Below are 17,888 nucleotides of genomic sequence, written 5' to 3' on the forward strand. Positions count from 1 at the left end.
GTGGTTAAAACAACACAAAATTTCAACATCACATCCAGGCAGGGACCCCCGAGGCCAGCCCCCAGCCTCCCCGCCCCCTCCCCTGCCCGGGCCGGCTGTTCCCTGGTGAAAGAGGGCTCAGACACGGTTTCCCTGGTCACACTGTCACATCCAGTGACATAGGACAGAAAATGGCCTTCCCACAGAAACATGGGCGAAGGCGGTGTGTCTGCGGACAGCGGCTGCGGTTCTGGGTGCAACAGAGGAAAACCAAACTTTGGACTCAGATTTTAGCCCCAAAGACCTGGAGGAACAGACTGCCAATGTTGCAGCCATAAGGCAGCGTGGATGGGCATGGAGCACGGGTGACCCTGCACGCATAAGACAGCGTGGATGGGCATGAAGCACGGGTGTCCCTGCGCGCATAAGACAGCGTGGACGGCCATGGAACACGGGTGACCCTGCGCGCATAAGACAGCATGGATGTGCATGGAGCACAGGTGCCCCTGCACGCATAAGACAGCGTGGACGTGCATGGAGCACGGATGTCCCTGCGCACATACGACAGCGTGGATGGCCATGGAACACGGGTGTCCCTGCACGCATAAGACAGCGTGGATGGGCGTGGAGCACGGGTGTCCCTGCACGCATAAGACAGCCTAGATGGGCGTGGAGCACGGGTGTCCCTGCACGCATAAGACAGTGTGGATGGGCGTGGAGCACGGGTGTCCCTGCACGCATAAGACAGCGTGGATGGCCGTGGAACACGGGTGTCCCTGTGCGCGTAAGACAGCGTGGATGTGCATGGAGCACGGGTGTCCCTGCGCGCGTAAGACAGCCTGGATGGGCGTGGAGCACGGGTGTCCCTGCGTGCATTCCGGAGCCCAGGCCCGGGTTCAAGAGGTAGAACACACCACAGACGAGAATTAGGATGGTGGCTGCCTGGAAAAGGGGAGGGCGGAGGTGTCAGGAGGAGAGGGGGGCTTCGGGGGGGACCGGCCTCGTTTCTTCTCCCAGGTGTGTGCTTCACGGTGATTCATAGATTCGTACACGGAGCGCGTGTGCACATTTCTCCGTGTGTGACACTTCAATTAAAACAACCACCGCGGAGCTATGAAGTAAATCCCACCTTTGCCAAAAGCAAGCAAAATATATGGGCCTGTGTACATGTCTGTTTTTTGGTAGAAATCGTTAACAAGGTTTGGGGGAAAGGTTACATAAAGGACTGTTGTCTTTTTTTGTTTTCTTTTTAGTTTATATGTCTCTGTTACGGTGAACATTTTTTATGACCTACATTACTTTTGTAATAGAAAGTCAACGAAAAAAATGTGTATGTACCCGATGATTAAAAAAGCCATCAAAAAAAAAAAAATCACGTTTCCCAATTTTCTTTGAGAATGCTTAACTTTTATAATGGAAAACAGTAAAAAAAAAAAAAAAAAAGGCCATTGGTGATAGAGCATTAAATCAAACCAAATGAGTTTCTCTAGAATCAGCACAATTTAATGGTACCTGAGCCCATGGGTGGAACAAGAGTGTCAGTGGTGATTGCTGGGGGTGGGTTTTCTCCCCTTTCCGAATAAAAAGCTTGGCTTTTTTTTTTTTTTTTTTTTTTAAGAAGGAAACAATGTAAATATTTTAATAAAAACAATCCCACAGCATTTATTGTCATCTGGTAATAACATAAAGGTGAGCAAAACAATACGGATAAATGCTTTAGAACTACACTTCTAACAAAGGACGCCTAAAAACACTGTACTGCCTTCTCAACAAGTTCTCACTTCACTGATCATCTCTAGTTGGAGACACTCTGGAGCACAGTAATGTTATCTCCTTTCAGCGTGATCCGACTCAGCTGTTTTCTTGACTTTGTTTTAGCTTGAATCTCTCCTGCATCATCTAATACGAGGTTCAGATACTCATCAAAACCAGTGATACAGCCCTCTATCTGCATATTCACTTGCTCATAAAGCCACACCTGAATCCCAGATTTTGCAAGCATCAGAAGATAAGATCGATGGGATGCACCCCTGCACCTTCTGCACCTTCCGGCCCCGGCCCTGGTACGCCATGGCGGAAGTTCACAAAGACCACACCACCCCGCACACCAAGAGCTTGGCTTTTTAAAGACAGCTTTGCCCAGATGTGATGCTGGTGGGCCACGGTGGCAAAAACACAGTTCCAAATGGATCTCCTCAAAGCCCACCCTCCAGGTGCCAGGTAAGGTGGGGGGAGAGGGGTGTCCCGGGGGTGCTGGTCATGGTTCAGAAGGTCCGAGGGAGCTAGAGACGCCAGAGCAAAGTGCCCCCAAGCCTGGCGGGCCTGACTGAGGGGCTGGGGGCGGGGAGGTGTAGAAGGCCTGGCCAGGCCTGGCTGAGTCCTAGCTCAGAGAGGCCTCTGCAAAGCTGGGCTGAAGAAGTGAATCGGAGACACTTCCTGGCTGGATGCAGCTCTGAGAGGCATTCACAACACATGAACACGCGACAGAAACACAGCATGACGTGGACCCTGCTTGGCTGTCCTGGGCTGCTCTGGCCCGTGGGCAGGCTCCGGGGGGTGGCCAGCTGGGCAGACACCGGCAGCCGTGCGGACAGGCTGCCCCAGCACCTCACTCTCCACAGGCCCGTATGGGGGCTCAGGGGCTGCAGAGTGGCCAGAAAGCCTGGCCTTTCCAACTCCTCCCCAAATTCGATGAGTGGCTTGGAAGGAATAAGGAATTCCACGACCTTCGGAACCAGCATTTCACCCAGCACAAACTACACAGTTGAGCACCTGGCCCAAAGGCCTCAGTAATCTTGCCAACCCCTCACTGTGCAGGTCAGAACAGCTGGCCCAGAGGTAAAGTGACTGGCCCACAGTCCCATGACAGATCAGCCGGGCAGGGGGCCCAGAGCTGCACAGGCCCAGGGACAGACTTATTTTTTTTGGCGGGGGGTGGGGTGGGGGGCGGGGGAGACTTTGCTGAGTGGCTTGAGGGATCTGAGTTCCTCGACCAGGGATTGAACCTGCACCCTCAGCAGTGAAAGTGGGGAGTCCTAACTACTGGACCACCAGGGAATTCCCGGGACAGACCTTTTTAAAGTCAGAGCCAGTGCGTAAGGCAGGGCCCTCATGCCTGTGCTGGAGAAAATCCCTGCCCTAGTTCACAAGACTTGTTCTCAGCCCAGGAACACCTGGGTTCCTGAAGAAAGAGGAGACAGGGAGTCCTCTCAAACCCACCTAGGGATGACATCCTTGCCTGCGCTCTGCCCTCACCCCCCTGGGAAGAGATGCCAAGTTCAGTGTTCACAGCGGGACACCAGGTCTGGCCTAGTGCCTGCTGCTGGCAGCTCACCAGGCTCCCAGGGGAAGCCCGCAAGGAAGGGTCCTGATGTGGCTATAGCTGAAGGACCAAAAAACCCCAGAAACAGGGGGGAAATCTTATTTGGGAATCTCCAACTGGGTATGCGGACTTCCTTGGTTTCCGTTGAGGTGCCGGAGAACCTGGGGCCCGACGACGTGCCAAGGTGTGGGCTTGCGGAGGGGGAACTGGGCGTCAGCCCCGGGGCCATGCTCTGGAGCCACCAGCACCCTACAGGTGCACACCAGCCCTCGGGAAACGACCGCTCAGTTTCTCAGCCCTGATCACCACCGCTCTGTGAAGATCACGGTCACGGGAAAGGCTGACAAGGTTTGATTTTTCTGTATTTTCTCCCTGAACTTTCTTTCTTTTTCAGGAAGCTGTCTGGAGGAGTTCTGCGTAAAGACGGGGTGGGGGGGGTGCCCCTTGCTCTGGGTGGGAGGAAACCTGTCCTTCGGCCCCTCAGTCCCAGCTGGCCAAGCCCCAGAATGGACCTCCAAGTTCAGCCCCAGCTGGGAGACTGCAGGGACAAACCTGGGAGGAAAGGCCGACTTGGCCCGGTGGACAAGCTGCCTCTCACCTGGGCAGCAGGGAGAAGAACCCTGACTCTACCTTCATTCTAGAACCTGTGGGAGGACCTTGGAAGGGCTCCCAAGGTGGTGCCCGGAAAGAGGGGTCCAGCCACCAGGACGCTGCAGGCCGCCCTCCAATGTCTGTGCCTCCACGAGGGCCTGAGAATAAAACCTCGACGAGAGACTCACCTTGACCGTGTCAAACGGGTGTCCCACCAGCACACCTGCCACACCTGGAGGGAGAAAGGAGGACGTGTGACCCAGATGCCTCAGAAACCGCAGCGTGGGGCACGGTTCTGGCAAGGACGTGCCTGGCACATCCGGAGAGCCCCTTAATCCTCCGCGTGAGGGTAAGTGAGGGTGACCGCCCCGAGGTCAGGCCAGCACCTGGCCAGCTAAAAGCTGGTGACCCTCCCTCCGCCCTGCTGCTCACTGCAGGTGACAACAGAAGCTCCCCCTTGGGAGGCTGCACACGCCATTTCTAAGATGCTCACATCACTCCAAATACCTGGCACGGCTGGGGGCTCCGGGGCTCTGGACTTGGGGCCGGCCCCTCGCCCAGATTTGAATTTTCCCTCTGTCATTTACCAGCTGCTTGAGCTCACAAAGAACTCGGTGTCTGAGCGTCACTCTCCTCACCTGTACAGGTGTGAACATCAACCTCCCCAGGGCTGCTCCTGGCCCCGAAGTGCTGACCCAGGACCTGAGGCGTTCATGCTTGGTTATGTACCAGTCCAGGACCTGTCCGAATCCAGTCCCCCTCAGAGGACAAAGGCTCCCCCTCCAAATGGCCCACAAGCACCTGTCCGAGTCCTGCGTGCTGTGTGGGTTACAAACATCCCTGTGAATCAGGCAGTCTTGTTACTCTGCTTCATGGAAGAAGTGAGGCTCAGTGAGGTCGGGTAACTGCTGCACTGACTCCCATGCTTTCCTCCCTAGAATTTCATGTGTGTACATCTTACAGTTCTTTTTTTTTTTTTGCTAATATACTTAAATGTATAATTAAATATAGCAATTAAACAGGCTAACATTTGTTGAGTAACAAACAGTAACGTTTCTACCTTCTGGTTACCGTTCTTAGTTTTGTCCGTGTACCAACTCTCTTTCTTATGTATGTAAAGAAAGGACCATTAGCCCGTTTTACAGATGAGGAAACTGAGGCATAGAAAAGTTATATGTCCATGCCACACAGCTAGGTAAGCGGTGGAGCGGAGATCTGGACCCAAACCTTCTGGCCCTGGAGCCACCCTCCTTAACCACTCAGAGCTAGCTCCCTGTCAGAGCTGGTTAGCATGTTCGTGGATGCCCAGAGTCAACGGGAGTTACTACGCTTCTTCATAAATTGAATTTTTAAATATTTATTTATTACTATTATCATTATTACTTTTTGGCCGCACCGCACAGCATGTGGGATCTTAGTTCCCCGACCAGGGATTGAACCCGTGCTCCCTGCACCAGAAGCGTGGAGTCTTAACCACTGGACTGCCAGGGAATTCCCCCATAAATTGTATTTTTAATCCTTGTATAATGTCCTCTTCATCTTAATGCTTCGGACCTTAAAATCCACTTTGTTTGATATTAGCTTTGCCAATCCTGCTTTGTTTTTGGTCACGTGTGTCTGGTATAGTTTTGTCCAGTTCCTAATTTTCAACCTTGTCTTACTGCTTTGTTTTAGTTGTTCCACAGTCTACAGCTGGGTTTTGGTTTCTACTCTGGCCTGCAGCAGTCTCAGATTTTGCCAAGACAAGAGATCTGACATGATTCCGTCTTATTTTATGGGCATGATCTATGTACTTCCTTTCCTTTCCACATTTTTGCTGGTTCAGGCAAACTACTATGTATCCCCTTTCTGCTTGCTAATTTCTAAGTTCAGGTAAGAGTTACTTCTGCTTTTGAACACTCATAACCCTTATGTAGAAACAGGGTGAGAACTGTCCCGGCCATGGGGTGAGAGTAGGAGGCTCTCTCTGCCCTCTACTGCCCCACCCTACCCCCAAGGGGGTTCCCACCCTGCCAGCTTCCACTGATCTACAAACCCCACGGGACTCGGGGCTATCCCATCTCCTCTTCACTTCTCCCGCCATCTCGGGGTCTCTACACCGATCGTTGGAGCCTTTCTTGACTATGGCCCTGAGTTGTAACACATGGGAGACGTGCCCTCGGAATTCCTGCTCACCTGCAAGATCTGCTTCTTCAACGCCACTAGGGAAAACAGTCCTATGCCCTGGTGAGAATTCCGGGCCCAGGCCAAAGGGCGGCAACGTCCCAGAATCTTCTGGTTTCCAGTGCAGATGAGAAATCTGTTGTCAGCGTGTCTGTTCTCCTTTATCAATAACTTATTTATTCTATGAAGAAGCCACTGAGATTTTATCTGTAGATTTCGGGAATGTCACCAGGAGACACCAAGGGTGTGTCTTTTTTCTTTAAAAGAACCCAGCCTGGAACTCCCCCAGCGCAGACTAGCTTTTTCCTGATCAGAGAAAATTTCCTCTATTATCTATTCATCATCTCCAGACCTTTTTCTCCCTCTGGGACCCCTAACATTCACAGGGGGGTGAAAAGACTCCCCAAGCCTGTCTTTCCCCTCGAGACTTCCACCTCTGTGTTTCTGATCTTCGAGACACACTTTGTTTTTATCGCTTGAGATCTACCTTCTTTTTCATTTCATGTTTCGAATTTTCTGAATTTGAAAATCCTAATTCTAGGACCTCCTTTCGTGGGCTGTAACTGGATCTCCTCGGGTTCTGGAAACCTAACACTGCCTGGGGTGTGTTGCCTGGCCTTCCTTCTCTCTCCAGCCGTGCCCCCTGCAGCCAGGCCCCTTCCTGTGGGTGGCCCCGCCTCTGGTCCCAGACTTGCCCAGGTGCCAGCAACAGCCTTCATCAGCCTGTAGGGTGGGAGAGGCGCCCCTCAATCCCACCAAGGGCTCCGAGAGCAGGCAGCTGCATTCCTATTTTCTCCCTTGATCTGACGGCCCTCAGGTGAAGGGCTGGCCCCCCTCACCCTAAACATCTCCATCCACAGAAACAAGAGTCGGCTACGGGCCTGCCTCCATCAGGGCCTCCAGTCCCCCAAATCGTTCCCTTTTAACCTCCCAGTCACCTTGAGAGCCAGGAAGCCTGAGGGCCATCTCCCTGAGAGGGGCCTACAGTCACAGCAGCCAAAGTGGACCGTGTCTCCCAACTCCAAAGCCGGTACCCACTGCCTTACATAAGCTGGCCTTTGAGGGGCAACCCGCATCCCATGACCCTCAAGGGCAGGAGGTGGGACCACTGTCCTGGAGGCGCCTGGCAGAAGAAGTGGTGGGAAGGGGCACCAGGATGACTGACCTGTCCCCCATATGCAGGGTCCCACTGCCTACGGTTGAATTTCTCTCCTCCCATCCATGCCTGTGGCAAGGGGACCCCCATTCAGAGCCCAAGGTCAGACCAGGAACTGACCCGTGGTGGGGGAGTGCAGGTGGGCATTGGGACCCTTCCACCCCGGGAGACCTCGGGGAAGCTGGCAATCAAGGTCCCACCCGCACCTCCCCGGAAGGCGAGGTTGAACACGTGGCCCACACCCAGCCAATCAGAGGTAACGTACTGTCCTTCCTCCGGGGAATCTGAATCCAGAGGCACCCCAGCTGCGGAAAAGCAGCCTTCATCTGCCCTGAGCCTCCAGGCCTTGAGGAGCTCAAACCCCAAGGAGCCAGGCAGCCTCTGGGGGCCGGGCCCCAAGGCAGGGGCGCCGCCTGCGTAAGGTTCCTGGACGGCCCCTCTGCTCCAGCCAGGCCGTGCCAGAGGCCCGGAAGGCAGGCCTGGGACACAATCCGGTCACTGTCCTGTGGGCCGGCCCCTAGCGCCCGTGAGGCTAGGGGAAGGGAAGAGCTTGGCAGCCTCTCTACACTTCTGAGGGCCTAGGTTTCTCCTGGGTCAAATATACCAGGAGAGGGTCTCTCCTACCCTTTCCCGTCACCGCTCACACAGTGCAGGAGAAGGTGGGCACCGCCAGCCCCAGGCTTCCACCTGGATCCGGGTAGGGCAGTCGGTTTGGGGGCTGTGGAGTACCTACAGCTCTCCCGGGTGCTGGACCCTGGCCTTGCCCCAACCCTGGGGCCTGGACAGGATCTCTCCCAGGTGGGCTTGGCGAGGATGGGCAGAAGGCATTCCAGGCAGGGTCCTGGGTAAGCAGGAGCCCAGAGTGACTTAACAAGTGTGTCTGGGGGGATGGGCCTGGCCTTAGGATGAGCGTTCCCAGCCCAATCCCCGTGGATCCCAGGACGCCTGCGTGAGTACAGAAGGAATCCTGCCCCTTTGGGGAAAGAACCCACACTCCGCCTAGCGGAAAGGGGTTGGAAGGGGTGTTGGCCCTGGGGCTGAGCCACCACTGGGGGTGGGTAGAGAAGGGTCTGGGGCCCAGGAGAAGCCGGCGGCCTGGTGGCAGGACACTCAGGGAGGTCCCTCAAGGGGAACAGGAAGAGCAGAGAGTGGAATGGGGATGGCGGGGATTGAGAGCTGGGTCCACAGAGGCCAACCCCTCCTGTCTCCTCTGGCACCCTGGGCTTGGGAGAAATGCTCCCCAAATTACTGAAAGCTCTGGGGCCTGGAGGCCTGATCGGGTGACCGTCTGGGACACTTCCTGGGCACACCCCCTTCTCCACCAGCCCTCCTCTGGTGCAGAACAGGAAGCTAGCAACGCACTGGTTTAAATGCTAGACGCTCTCCTCTTCCTCCAGGGTGCCCACGGCTGGCAAGTAGCTGAGAGCTTTATTAAAGACAACAGGGGCAGGTGCTGGAGAAGAGAAGCACCTGATGTCAGAGACTGGATGGGGCCTGGGGACACCCAGCCAGCGGCCCTCTCCCCGTGAGGCAGAGCCCTGCCACTTCTGTCCACTCTGCTGAATTCCTGGGGGCTAAACCTGGCTCCCAGTGAATACCTGTTGAATAAATTAACTCTACAAGTAAAAGCAGAGAAACTAAAGGCCAGAGAGGCAAGTGCAGAGCCCGACGCCCAACGGTCAGGCCACAGCAGAGCCCGTACAGCACACTGACTCAGGTCCTCCCGGGGACACAGGACCCCAGCGCCACGCCCCGGCTCCGGTGACACCCACGCGTGAGACCAAGGCCTAGCTCGCGCGGCGTGTCAGGCCCACTCTGCCAGCCGGGTGGAGTCTAACCACCAGCAGAACCACGTAGGAAGGGGGCGGGGCGCCACAGCGTGACTCGGTGCCTGGGGTCGTGCCGGCGCCTTTTACGCCATCTCCCTAGGGCGTCGTCCAGTGGCCCCGGCCCCAGCCCCACCCAGACGGCTACGGGAGAGGGGTTAGATACGGCTTCAAACTTTTTGGGTCGAGGGAGGGGACCGTGCTCCAGGTGGGCGCGGGCTGGGGGAGGGGGAGAGGGAAATGGGCTCGGGGCCTCGCCGTCCGCTGGCCTCGGGCGAGGAGGGTTGTGGGGCATCCTTCTGGCAGTCCCCTGGCAGCCACGGTACTGTCCCGGAGCGCCAGACCTCTCGTCCGAACGTGCCCCGAAGGACTTAGAAGACACCTGTCCTCGCGGACAGCGTGCTAGGCGCCCTCCCGGCTTGTCGTCAATTCACGCCCACGAGAATCCCGTGAGACAAGAGCACTGTTAACCCATTTTACAGACGAGGAATCCCCAGCCTCAGGGTAAGCCACTGGGCCGAGAGCTCGCAGGTGGGCTGGCCTCCCAGCCCGGATGCCTCGCCCCGGCGGCCCGGCGTTCCCGGCCCCCGCACGCGCCCGGACAGGACCCGCCCGCCTCCTTACCCCCAGCGCATCCAGCCAGAAAGTCGAGCGCCATTGCCGGGTCCTCGGTGAGGCCGCCCTTCCTCCTTGTCCTCTTTCTCTAGCCCCTCGCCGGGCTGGTCGCCGTCGAGGGCTCCCCCTGCCCTGCTGGGCCGGGACTCGGCCTGGCCGCCTCCAGGCACGGAGCACCGCGCAGGCTGGGGTCTGGCGGCGGCGAAGGAGGCTCAGCGCGCGACTCCTCGCCGGGCGCACGTCCTTCGCTGGCCGGCTCGCTGGCCCTTGCTGTCGCCAGCGCACCGCCCGTGGTCCCTCACCTCGGTCGGCGTGTCCGGCCCCTCGGACCTGCCTGCCGGGCTCGGGCGGGGCGCAGAGCTCAGCCAACGGGCGGGCGAGGCTCGGACAACACCCCGGGCCCTGCGCGCCGCCGCCGCGCTTCATTGGCTGGGCGGACCTGGGGCGGGCGGGGCGGGAGGCACGTAACAGGCAGGCGGGCGGGCGGGGGAGCTGCCGAGGCGCTGCAGACAAAGAATGTGCTTCGTGCGCCCGCCCGCGCCGCCCCGGGCGGGAGAGGAAGCCGGGTGTGTGCTGCTGCGGGAAGGTGGGGCCCGGCCCGGCCGGGGAGCCAATGGCCTGCGCGGCCCAGGAGCTTCCCGGCGTGCGCGATGCGGGTCAGCAGGGCGGGAGGTGGCGTGCGCTCGCTCCGGATTGGGCCTGGGATCATGGGGCCTGGGTTTAGATCCCGACTCCGCCGCCCAGCCTCAGGGTCCTCGCCTGTATAATGGGGACACGCCGCGGTAACGAACGTGGAAGCGCCAGGACCCTCCAGGGCCTGCAGGCTCGGACACTAATTGTCACACTCCTCGAGCGGCGAAACACCCCCTCGGGGAGTCTTCGCCCCTCCCGTCTGTGCGCCCTCCTGGCGGTGGGCCTGCGGCTTCCGGCCGCCTGGCTCACCTCGGGAGGGGCGAGGAGCGTGGTCAGGCCCTCGCGGGCCCGCACCTGAGCGCGAACTGCGGGAGCCGCGGAAGGTTGTGAGGCGGGGGAGGTTCCTGGACTGGTCCGAGAGCCGCCAGGCGGGAGAGGCCAGATCGCGGCGCGTCCATATCGGCGGCCAGGCGCTGTGTGGCCGGAGGGGACGGTCCTCGAGCCGCGGCTCTGGGAGGCCTGCGGGCCTGGAGAGCCAGGCGGAGGGGAGGGAGGGTGCGAAGGCGAAGTGGGAGGGCGCTGGGCTCCCGTCTACGCGGGTTGCTGGGCGGCGGGGGGTCGGGGGGGTTAAGTAGGAGCCGAATCCGACGCCGCCCCCCGCCCCTCCCCCCCAGTCCCCGAGATTGGCAGTGGCAAGGGACCCCTTCCCTGCTCCCTGGGGAGGGTCCGAGTCAGAGACTTCCCCCTGCCCTCCTTCCCCCTGCCCTCCTTCCCCAGCGCCTCACGAAGTCCTGATTGGCCGGTTGGGACTGGGCTCGCCTGGACGCTTTCTCCCTCACAATGGGAGTCAGATGACACCTTCAGGCCTTCAGGCCTGCGCCCAACTTCCTTCTTCGTGCTCCTGTGGTCAGGACCACACCTTGCGGTGTGGCGGATCACACAGTTCTTTTATTTGCATTTTACTGTTTCTGAAATCGACACGGGGGTTGCCATGGATATGTATCTCATGGACAGGTTTTAAAGATTATATATACTTGGTACTAGGGGGTATATGTCAGGAGTATGTACAATAAGTAGTGAACCCTGGTGATACAGAGGCCACTAGGAATCCAACGATTATGTGCGGTTTCCTTTTAGTCTTAGAATCTAAATAGAACATTCCGTAAGCAGAGACCCAAACCCAGGTCTGCTGACTCCTAGTCCAGTGCTTGTCATGGCTGGTGGGCCCTGAGCTAGGGGTCTGGAGGCCTGGGTTTGAATATCGCCAGCCTCTGACCCAGCTCAGGCCTCAACAAGGCCCATGAGCCAGAAAAGCATGTGGGCCCCAGGAGCAGCAGCCCAGACTCAAAACAGGGGCAGGAGTTGGCTGGAGACCTCTGAGGCCATGGCGATTAAACTGGACAACCTACATCCAGGTGACTCACCTCTAGGAACAGGGGGTCCCTGGGTGACTGAGGCCTCAGGAGGTAAAGCACAAATGCCTGCAGCATCCATCCCTGTTTTTGGAGGTTTGAGAGGAGAGTCAAGTGCCTTAACAGGGCAGTAAGTCAGAAGATTATTATGGACCAATTAATAAGGAGACAAAGAGGACCCGCTTTGTTTTGTTTTTAAGAGAACACAAGTGCCTTTAAGTTAATGCCATGCTTGGGGCAGGTGGCATGAGCCCTGACTCCTTGGGGCGGGGGGGTCCTTGGGAAGGGGCCCAGCAGCCTGGTGCACAGTAGGCACTCAATATTTGAGCTTCAGAAAGCTCCTTGGAGGGAAGCCCTGTTCGGGCCGACCCTACAGGGATCCAGGTGGGGGAGCTGGTAGCTGTAGAGTGGGATCCTACAGGCCAGGGAGGAGGTGTGAGGTGTGAGGCCTCTAGCTGTGCATCCTGCAGGGAGGGCTTGGAAGTGGGGCTGGGCTGCGGGGGAGCCAGTGTTCAGGCTGAGGCTTGTTGGGTTTGGGGACAAAGGTCCAGTATGTGGTGAGCAGTAGAGGGGTGGGCTCTGGGGCAGGTTTGCCCACAGTGGCCTGTTAGAGAGGCCTAGGCTGTGGGTGCTGGGCAGTGGCCTCCAACTGGGAGCACCCCAAGGGCAAGTCCAGGGTCTGTCCCGTTCATCCCAGGATGTGCTTGAAGCAGCATTTTCAAGGCCGTGAGGAAGGGGTAAAAGCAGGCGCTGCGAGGGGCTGGGGTCACTCGGGTGCGCCGCGGGCTTACTAAACCCTACGACCACATGGCTCCTGAAAGCCGCCTCTCCCTGAGAATCATGCATGTCCCCGCTGCCCAGGAATCCCTCCCTTGGCTGGTGCTCTGGGCCTGGAGCAGACCCTGGACCACATACAGTGTCACTCTAGGAACTGGACGACAGCAGGGCATGGGGATGGAGTGGGGGGAGACCCTCCTCCCTGACCTCCTGGGCCTTCCACAACAGCTGGCGAGAGACCCAGAAGCGAAGAAGTGACGGCCAAGTAAATGAGTACGTCCTGACAGGCCTGCATTATTACATCAGCCGCTGGGGCCCATGTCTGTTCTTCTTCATTTCCTGAGGATAAAATTACAGCACAGAATGTGCTTTTTCAAACTTCTCACGTTCCACGGGGCCCCAGGACACTTCCCCCTCCCAGGGGAGGCCACCTTGCGGGGCTCAGACCCCAGCCTTTAAGAGGCGGGAGGGGCCCAAGGCCAGAGCAGCATGAGGAGAGCTAGGAGGGGAGAAGTGCTACCGGGGACCAGGGGTCGAGCCTGGCCCCTGAAAGTGCATGGGAGAGGTTTTATTTTGCACAGCTTTTATAATTTCTTACACAAGACAGTTTGGGTTTGGAAAATTTAGAAACACCAACAGGTAAAAAAAAAAAGGGGTCGTAAATGTTCTCACCCTGGAATCTGATGAATTCGGTGACGGGAGGCTATTTGGACCCCGGGTGGGGTGGGGAGCGAGGTCGGAGCTCAAGGTGTCACAGGGTGAGTGGGGTGAGGGTGGGCCGAGGCACCTGCTGTGTAGACCTTCTGGGGTGTTAGGCCATGCCAGGGCAGGCGTGATTCTAGGATGGAAGCCACCGGAACAGGTTCCAAAGCTCCTGGGCAAAGGCTGGTGGGGAGGACAGGGCTGTCCACTGGCCCCCCTCTCACTTGGAATAAAACCCAAGCTCAGTGCCTCAGAGCCCAAGGTGACCTGGCTGCACCCTCAGAGCTCCAAGCTCATTCCCACCTCAGGGCCTTTGCACTGACTGCTTCCCCTGCGGGGGAGCTCCTCCTCCCAGCCTGGCACAGGTCATCTCCAGAACTCAGTTCCCTGCTCAACTCTCAGCTCCTCAAAAGGGGCTTGGCTGGGGGCCCCCCCACCCCATCCCCATGCCCTGCTTTAGTCCAGTTCCTAGAGTGACACTGTATGTTCCTCTATGTGTTATCACCTCCCTTCCTCTGGCATGTTAGCTCCACCAGGGCCGGGACTTTGCCCCTCTTTACTAACACTAAACTGGGCCTGGCACACAGCAGGGGGCGAGCAGGCAGCCGAGGAGCCTGCCCTGGGTGAGTGAGTCTGGGCTCTGGGCTGTCCTGCCCTGTGGCCACGGGTCTCCCACCCCAGACTTCTAGGATCGGAGTCTCCCAGAGAGACCGCTAAAATGCAGATTCTAGGGCCCCACCTGGGCCCTCGGAGCAGGCAGAGGCAAAACTTGCATTGAAACTGACCTCTTCAGGGGCTGAGACCGTCTCCAAGGACAGGTTCGGGAAACTCTGGCTCAGTTTTGCTTTTCAGTCTCAACTTGGACCCCTCCTGGCTGTGTGGCCCTGTGAGCCATCTTTGTCTCAGGTTCGTCATCTGTCAGATGGGTTCAGGAGGATTCTAGGGGCCAGAGCAAGTGAAGGAGGCCACGCAGAGTGGGCACAGAGCAGGGGCAGACCCGACCTTGCTGTCATTCCTCCAGAGCAAAATGCCCGGCTCTCTGCCTTTATCCATTGACACCTTTGCAGGAAACATGGAAGATCAGAATTAATTAATCAGCTGAGGTACTGAAGGGTTTCCTAAGGGCCTCTTTTTTTTTTTTCCTAAGGTCTTCTTAAACCCTGACCCCGCAGCTGGGCTCCAGGCCCTGGCTCAGGAGGGCCCTCTAATGGCTGCTGAAGTTGCTGCAGTGAACAGGCGTGGTGGCTTTGTGCCGGTGGCGGTGAAGGGGCTCTGCCCAAGGGGCGTCTTTCTCCTGGTGGATAACCGTCTGCCGTCTGCGTGACCCTCTGGCCTCTGGTCCAGTCTGCCCTGGGAGTGACTCAGCCACCCCAGTGAGGGTGTCTGCGCTGGGCCTCAGAGGGTGGAGGGCCTGGGACCCCTTAGGGACAGTTAGCCAGTGTCCTGGTGGCCCCTCCCGAGTCCGCGGCGCCCAGAGTTCTCCTGTTGGGTAGATTTTGCGGAATTCACATCTCAGCAGAACTTAGCCATCCCCAAAGTGGCCACCGCGCTGTGTGTGTGGGTTTCTTGCATCTTTCTTCAGCTACAAACAGCCACAGTTTTCCCCAGGGCCACCTCTCCAAGTGAGCTGTGGCCTCCGCTGTGCTCCGCACCCACTTGGCCTTGGAGTGAGTGGACCGAGAGGCAGGATCGAGGGAGGCTCTGGCCAGATTATGAGATGACCAGAAACTCAAGATGGGGAATGATATAAATAGACACGGCAAGTGCTTCTGGTATAAAAATAGAGCTAAGGGGATGTGCCTGGGGCGCCCTGGACCTGGAAGGCCAATAGGGGTGGACCCCGGCTTGGGTTGGGCTAACTGGCCAGCACAGAGGGGCTGGGCTGGGGGGAGCTCGGCCAAGTGTGGACACGGCGTGTGCTTGCTGCCCACGGGCCTCCTGGGGCCCTCTGGGGGCTCCACTGTCATGGTGGGGGCAGCTGGGTGAGCAGCGCAGTGGCCAGAGGAGGGCCGTGTGACCCCACCCAGGCGGAGTCGGGGGGAGGGTGGGGCAGGAGTGGGCAGAGTGGTGCCCTGGGCAGGGGTACTGGGTACTGAGCCCAGGGGCGTGTTCGGATGGCAGGGTGGCAGGCAGGCTCCTCGCGAGCGCCGGAAACCACGGAGAAAGGGGCTGAGAGAAATGCCTCGGCACCCTGGAACCCAGGAGCCCTGCTGTGGTTGTTGGACCCAGAGTCCAAGCTCCCCTTTTCCAGAACCTGTCCGGGTGGGAGGGGCCTTTGTCAGCTCTGTGTCCCTCCTCCCTCCTGTGGCTTCCTCTGTCCTGCCTGCCCAGCCTGGGGCAGTCACCCAGCCAGATGTGAGCCAGTGCCCGACTGGGGCAACCAAGCAGGGAGAACGGTCCCCTCTGCCCGAGCCAGAATCCCCCCTCTGCCACCTGCCCCGCTGCTTTGGGCTCTGCCCTCTGGAGCCCCTGCCACAGGCCCGTCCTTGGGCCCCTTGGGTGCCTGACACTTGGCTCCTGTGCCACTCAGCCAGGGGCCAGGCTCACCTCCCAGGTGAACCCCTCTCGGGGCCTTGCTGTCCAAATGGAGGGTGGCGGGCCGGCTTCTGTCATCCGCCTTTGAGCATCTGTTGTGCCAGCGGGGGTCCAGGTGAGCCTGCCCTCAGGGGCTTCCTGTCAAAGTGTGCCTCTCTCTCTCCTTCCCAGCTGGCTCAGGCGTCTCCTCCGCCCTGACACTTTGTCCCAGCCTCCCCTCCTTCACTGGCCACTGCCCCCCAGGCCCGCCGCTTCCCCTGGATGTGCCCGTGCCCACAACCAATGAGATGTGTCCACGTGCTCCAGCCAGGGTGGTCCAAGCCCCTCCCAGTCCTGGCCCGCCTTCGGCCTTCCCCCACCGCGCTCCCTGCCGGTCTCGTCCAGGTCTTATGTGCTGAGGACGCCCGTCCAGGCAAGCGCTCCTCTTGCTGCCTGTGAGCAATTTGTCTTTTTTTTTTTTTTGGCTGCACGACGTGGCCTGCGGAACTTCCCCGGCCGGGGATCAAACCCAAGCACCCTGCAGTGGAAGTGCGGAGTCTTAACCGCTGGACCACCAGGCAGGTCCCCCTGTTGCTGCCTGTGCAGAAACCACCCCCTTCAAGAGGGCCACGACTGCATAAAGGCATTGTGGCCGGACCCCGGCTGTGTGGGAAGCTAGGCGCCGTGTTTTGAGCCTGCTCAGGCGGTCCTGTGGAGCAGGCCCATTTGGCCAGGAGCTGAGGCCCCCAGCCGACAGCCGTGTGAGTGAGTCAGCCTGGAACGCAGTCCTCCGGGCCCCCGGCAGGCGTCAGATGGCTCAGCCCTGGCTGACAGCTTGACTGCAGCCTCACGAGAGACCGTGAGCCAGAGCCCCGAAACTAAGCTGTTACCGGATCCCTGACCCTCAGAAATGGCGAGATAATAAACATTTGGTATCATAAGCTTCTGAGGCATTTGGGGATAATTTCTCATGCAGTAATAGATAAAGAATACACTCCCCAGCCAGGCCAGGGCTGCTGGGCAACATCTGAGTCATTTCTGAATCCCAGCACCCAATGTGAGGCCTGCACAAGAAGGTGTGCGCTGGAATGAATGAATGATTGACAGACGTCAATAGCTTGCTCTCCCCACATCATCAGATATGATAGGCCTCAGGCCCTGCTTGGGACAGAGCCTCATTCCTCAATCCAAGCCCGTGGGTCTTAGATCTGGGTGGTGTCAGAGGTCATCTTGTCCAGGCGAGAAGCCTGAGCCCCAGGGGGTATGATCCTCTCAGCCCTTCCAGCCAGTGGACCCCAGGGTTGAAGATGCCTCCTGGGCAGGTCGTGAAGGGGTCACAGGGGACTGGAAACAGGAGACGCTGCAACAAGTGACCGGAGGGTTTTGGCTATGGCCTGGGTGCCGGGGAACTGGGGAGACAAGGCCGGCGTGTGGGTGGAGGCAGGGCAGGACTGGAGGAGCCTGACCTCCGCAAGCCAGCAGCGGAGCCGGGCCTGAGGCTGCTGGCTGGCCCTTCAAGGGTCTCTTCTGCTCCGTCTGACAGCCGGTGCCTGGAGCCTTCAAAGTCCTTACCGGTGTTGGGTCTTCCCTGGCCATCCAGTGGTTAAGACTCCGCGCTTCCACTGCAGGGGCTGTGGGTTCGACCCCTGGTCGGGGAGCTAAGATCCCACATGCTGTGTGGCGAGGCCAACAAAATAAGAAAAAAAGAATTTAAAAAGTCCTTATCTGCATTAACCCTGCCCTGGGTAGCTGTCATCCCTGTTCGCAGATAGGGAAACTGAGTCATGGGGTCAAGTTCATCGGTGTCACCGGTGGCACAGCGGGGCTCAAATTCCAGGTCTTCCCCTAATTGTCACTGGTCCACGGTGTCCTCATCTGTGACACAGGGGTGGCTCCAGGGGGCCTGGCGCTCTGAGCTGAGCTCAGACATGAAGGCAGCACCATCTGGCACCCCCACTGGGAGCAGTGGGAGCTGGGGGCAGCCCTTCCTGTTCACCCCGTTGCCAGGGTGGAGGTGGGGGCACGGGAGACAGCAGGGGACGCCCTGTCATATGCTTTGCAACCGAGGCCCTGGGAGCCAGGGCCCTAACCCCTCAGGATATCAGAGGGGGGCTAGGGTGTCTGGGAGAACCGAGGTGGGGACTCTTCCACCCCCTTCCCCCCGAACCAGTCACACCCTAGAGATACCCCCCCCACCA

General features: G+C 58.6%; 2 protein-coding genes and 1 pseudogene across 2 annotated transcripts in view; 1 reads left to right on the forward strand and 2 right to left on the reverse strand.

Annotated features, from left to right (window-relative positions):
• The window catches only part of SLC25A29 (solute carrier family 25 member 29), a 14,136-nt gene extending 4,339 nt beyond the window's left edge, over nucleotides 1-9,797 (reverse strand). Inside the window, exons 1-2 of the mRNA XM_024759694.1 lie at nucleotides 9,662-9,797; nucleotides 4,081-4,124 (exon numbers count right to left, since the gene is read on the reverse strand). Of these exons, the coding sequence (XP_024615462.1) occupies nucleotides 4,081-4,124; nucleotides 9,662-9,695 (78 nt within the window). The 5' untranslated portion in view covers nucleotides 9,696-9,797. The remainder of the gene's footprint in view (nucleotides 1-4,080; nucleotides 4,125-9,661) is intronic.
• LOC112409513 (small nuclear ribonucleoprotein E pseudogene) lies at nucleotides 85-9,766 on the reverse strand (annotated as a pseudogene).
• SLC25A47 (solute carrier family 25 member 47) overlaps nucleotides 4,145-17,888 on the forward strand; it is a 26,239-nt gene continuing 12,495 nt past the window's right edge. The window contains exons 1-2 of the mRNA XM_024759674.1: nucleotides 4,145-4,241; nucleotides 4,539-9,541. The gene's annotated coding sequence lies outside the window, so the exon portion shown is untranslated. The remainder of the gene's footprint in view (nucleotides 4,242-4,538; nucleotides 9,542-17,888) is intronic.

The sequence above is a fragment of the Neophocaena asiaeorientalis genome, unplaced genomic scaffold (genome assembly GCF_003031525.2).
Source record: "Neophocaena asiaeorientalis asiaeorientalis breed wild unplaced genomic scaffold, Neophocaena_asiaeorientalis_V1.1 scaffold476, whole genome shotgun sequence".
Taxonomy (NCBI): Eukaryota; Metazoa; Chordata; class Mammalia; order Artiodactyla; family Phocoenidae; genus Neophocaena; species Neophocaena asiaeorientalis.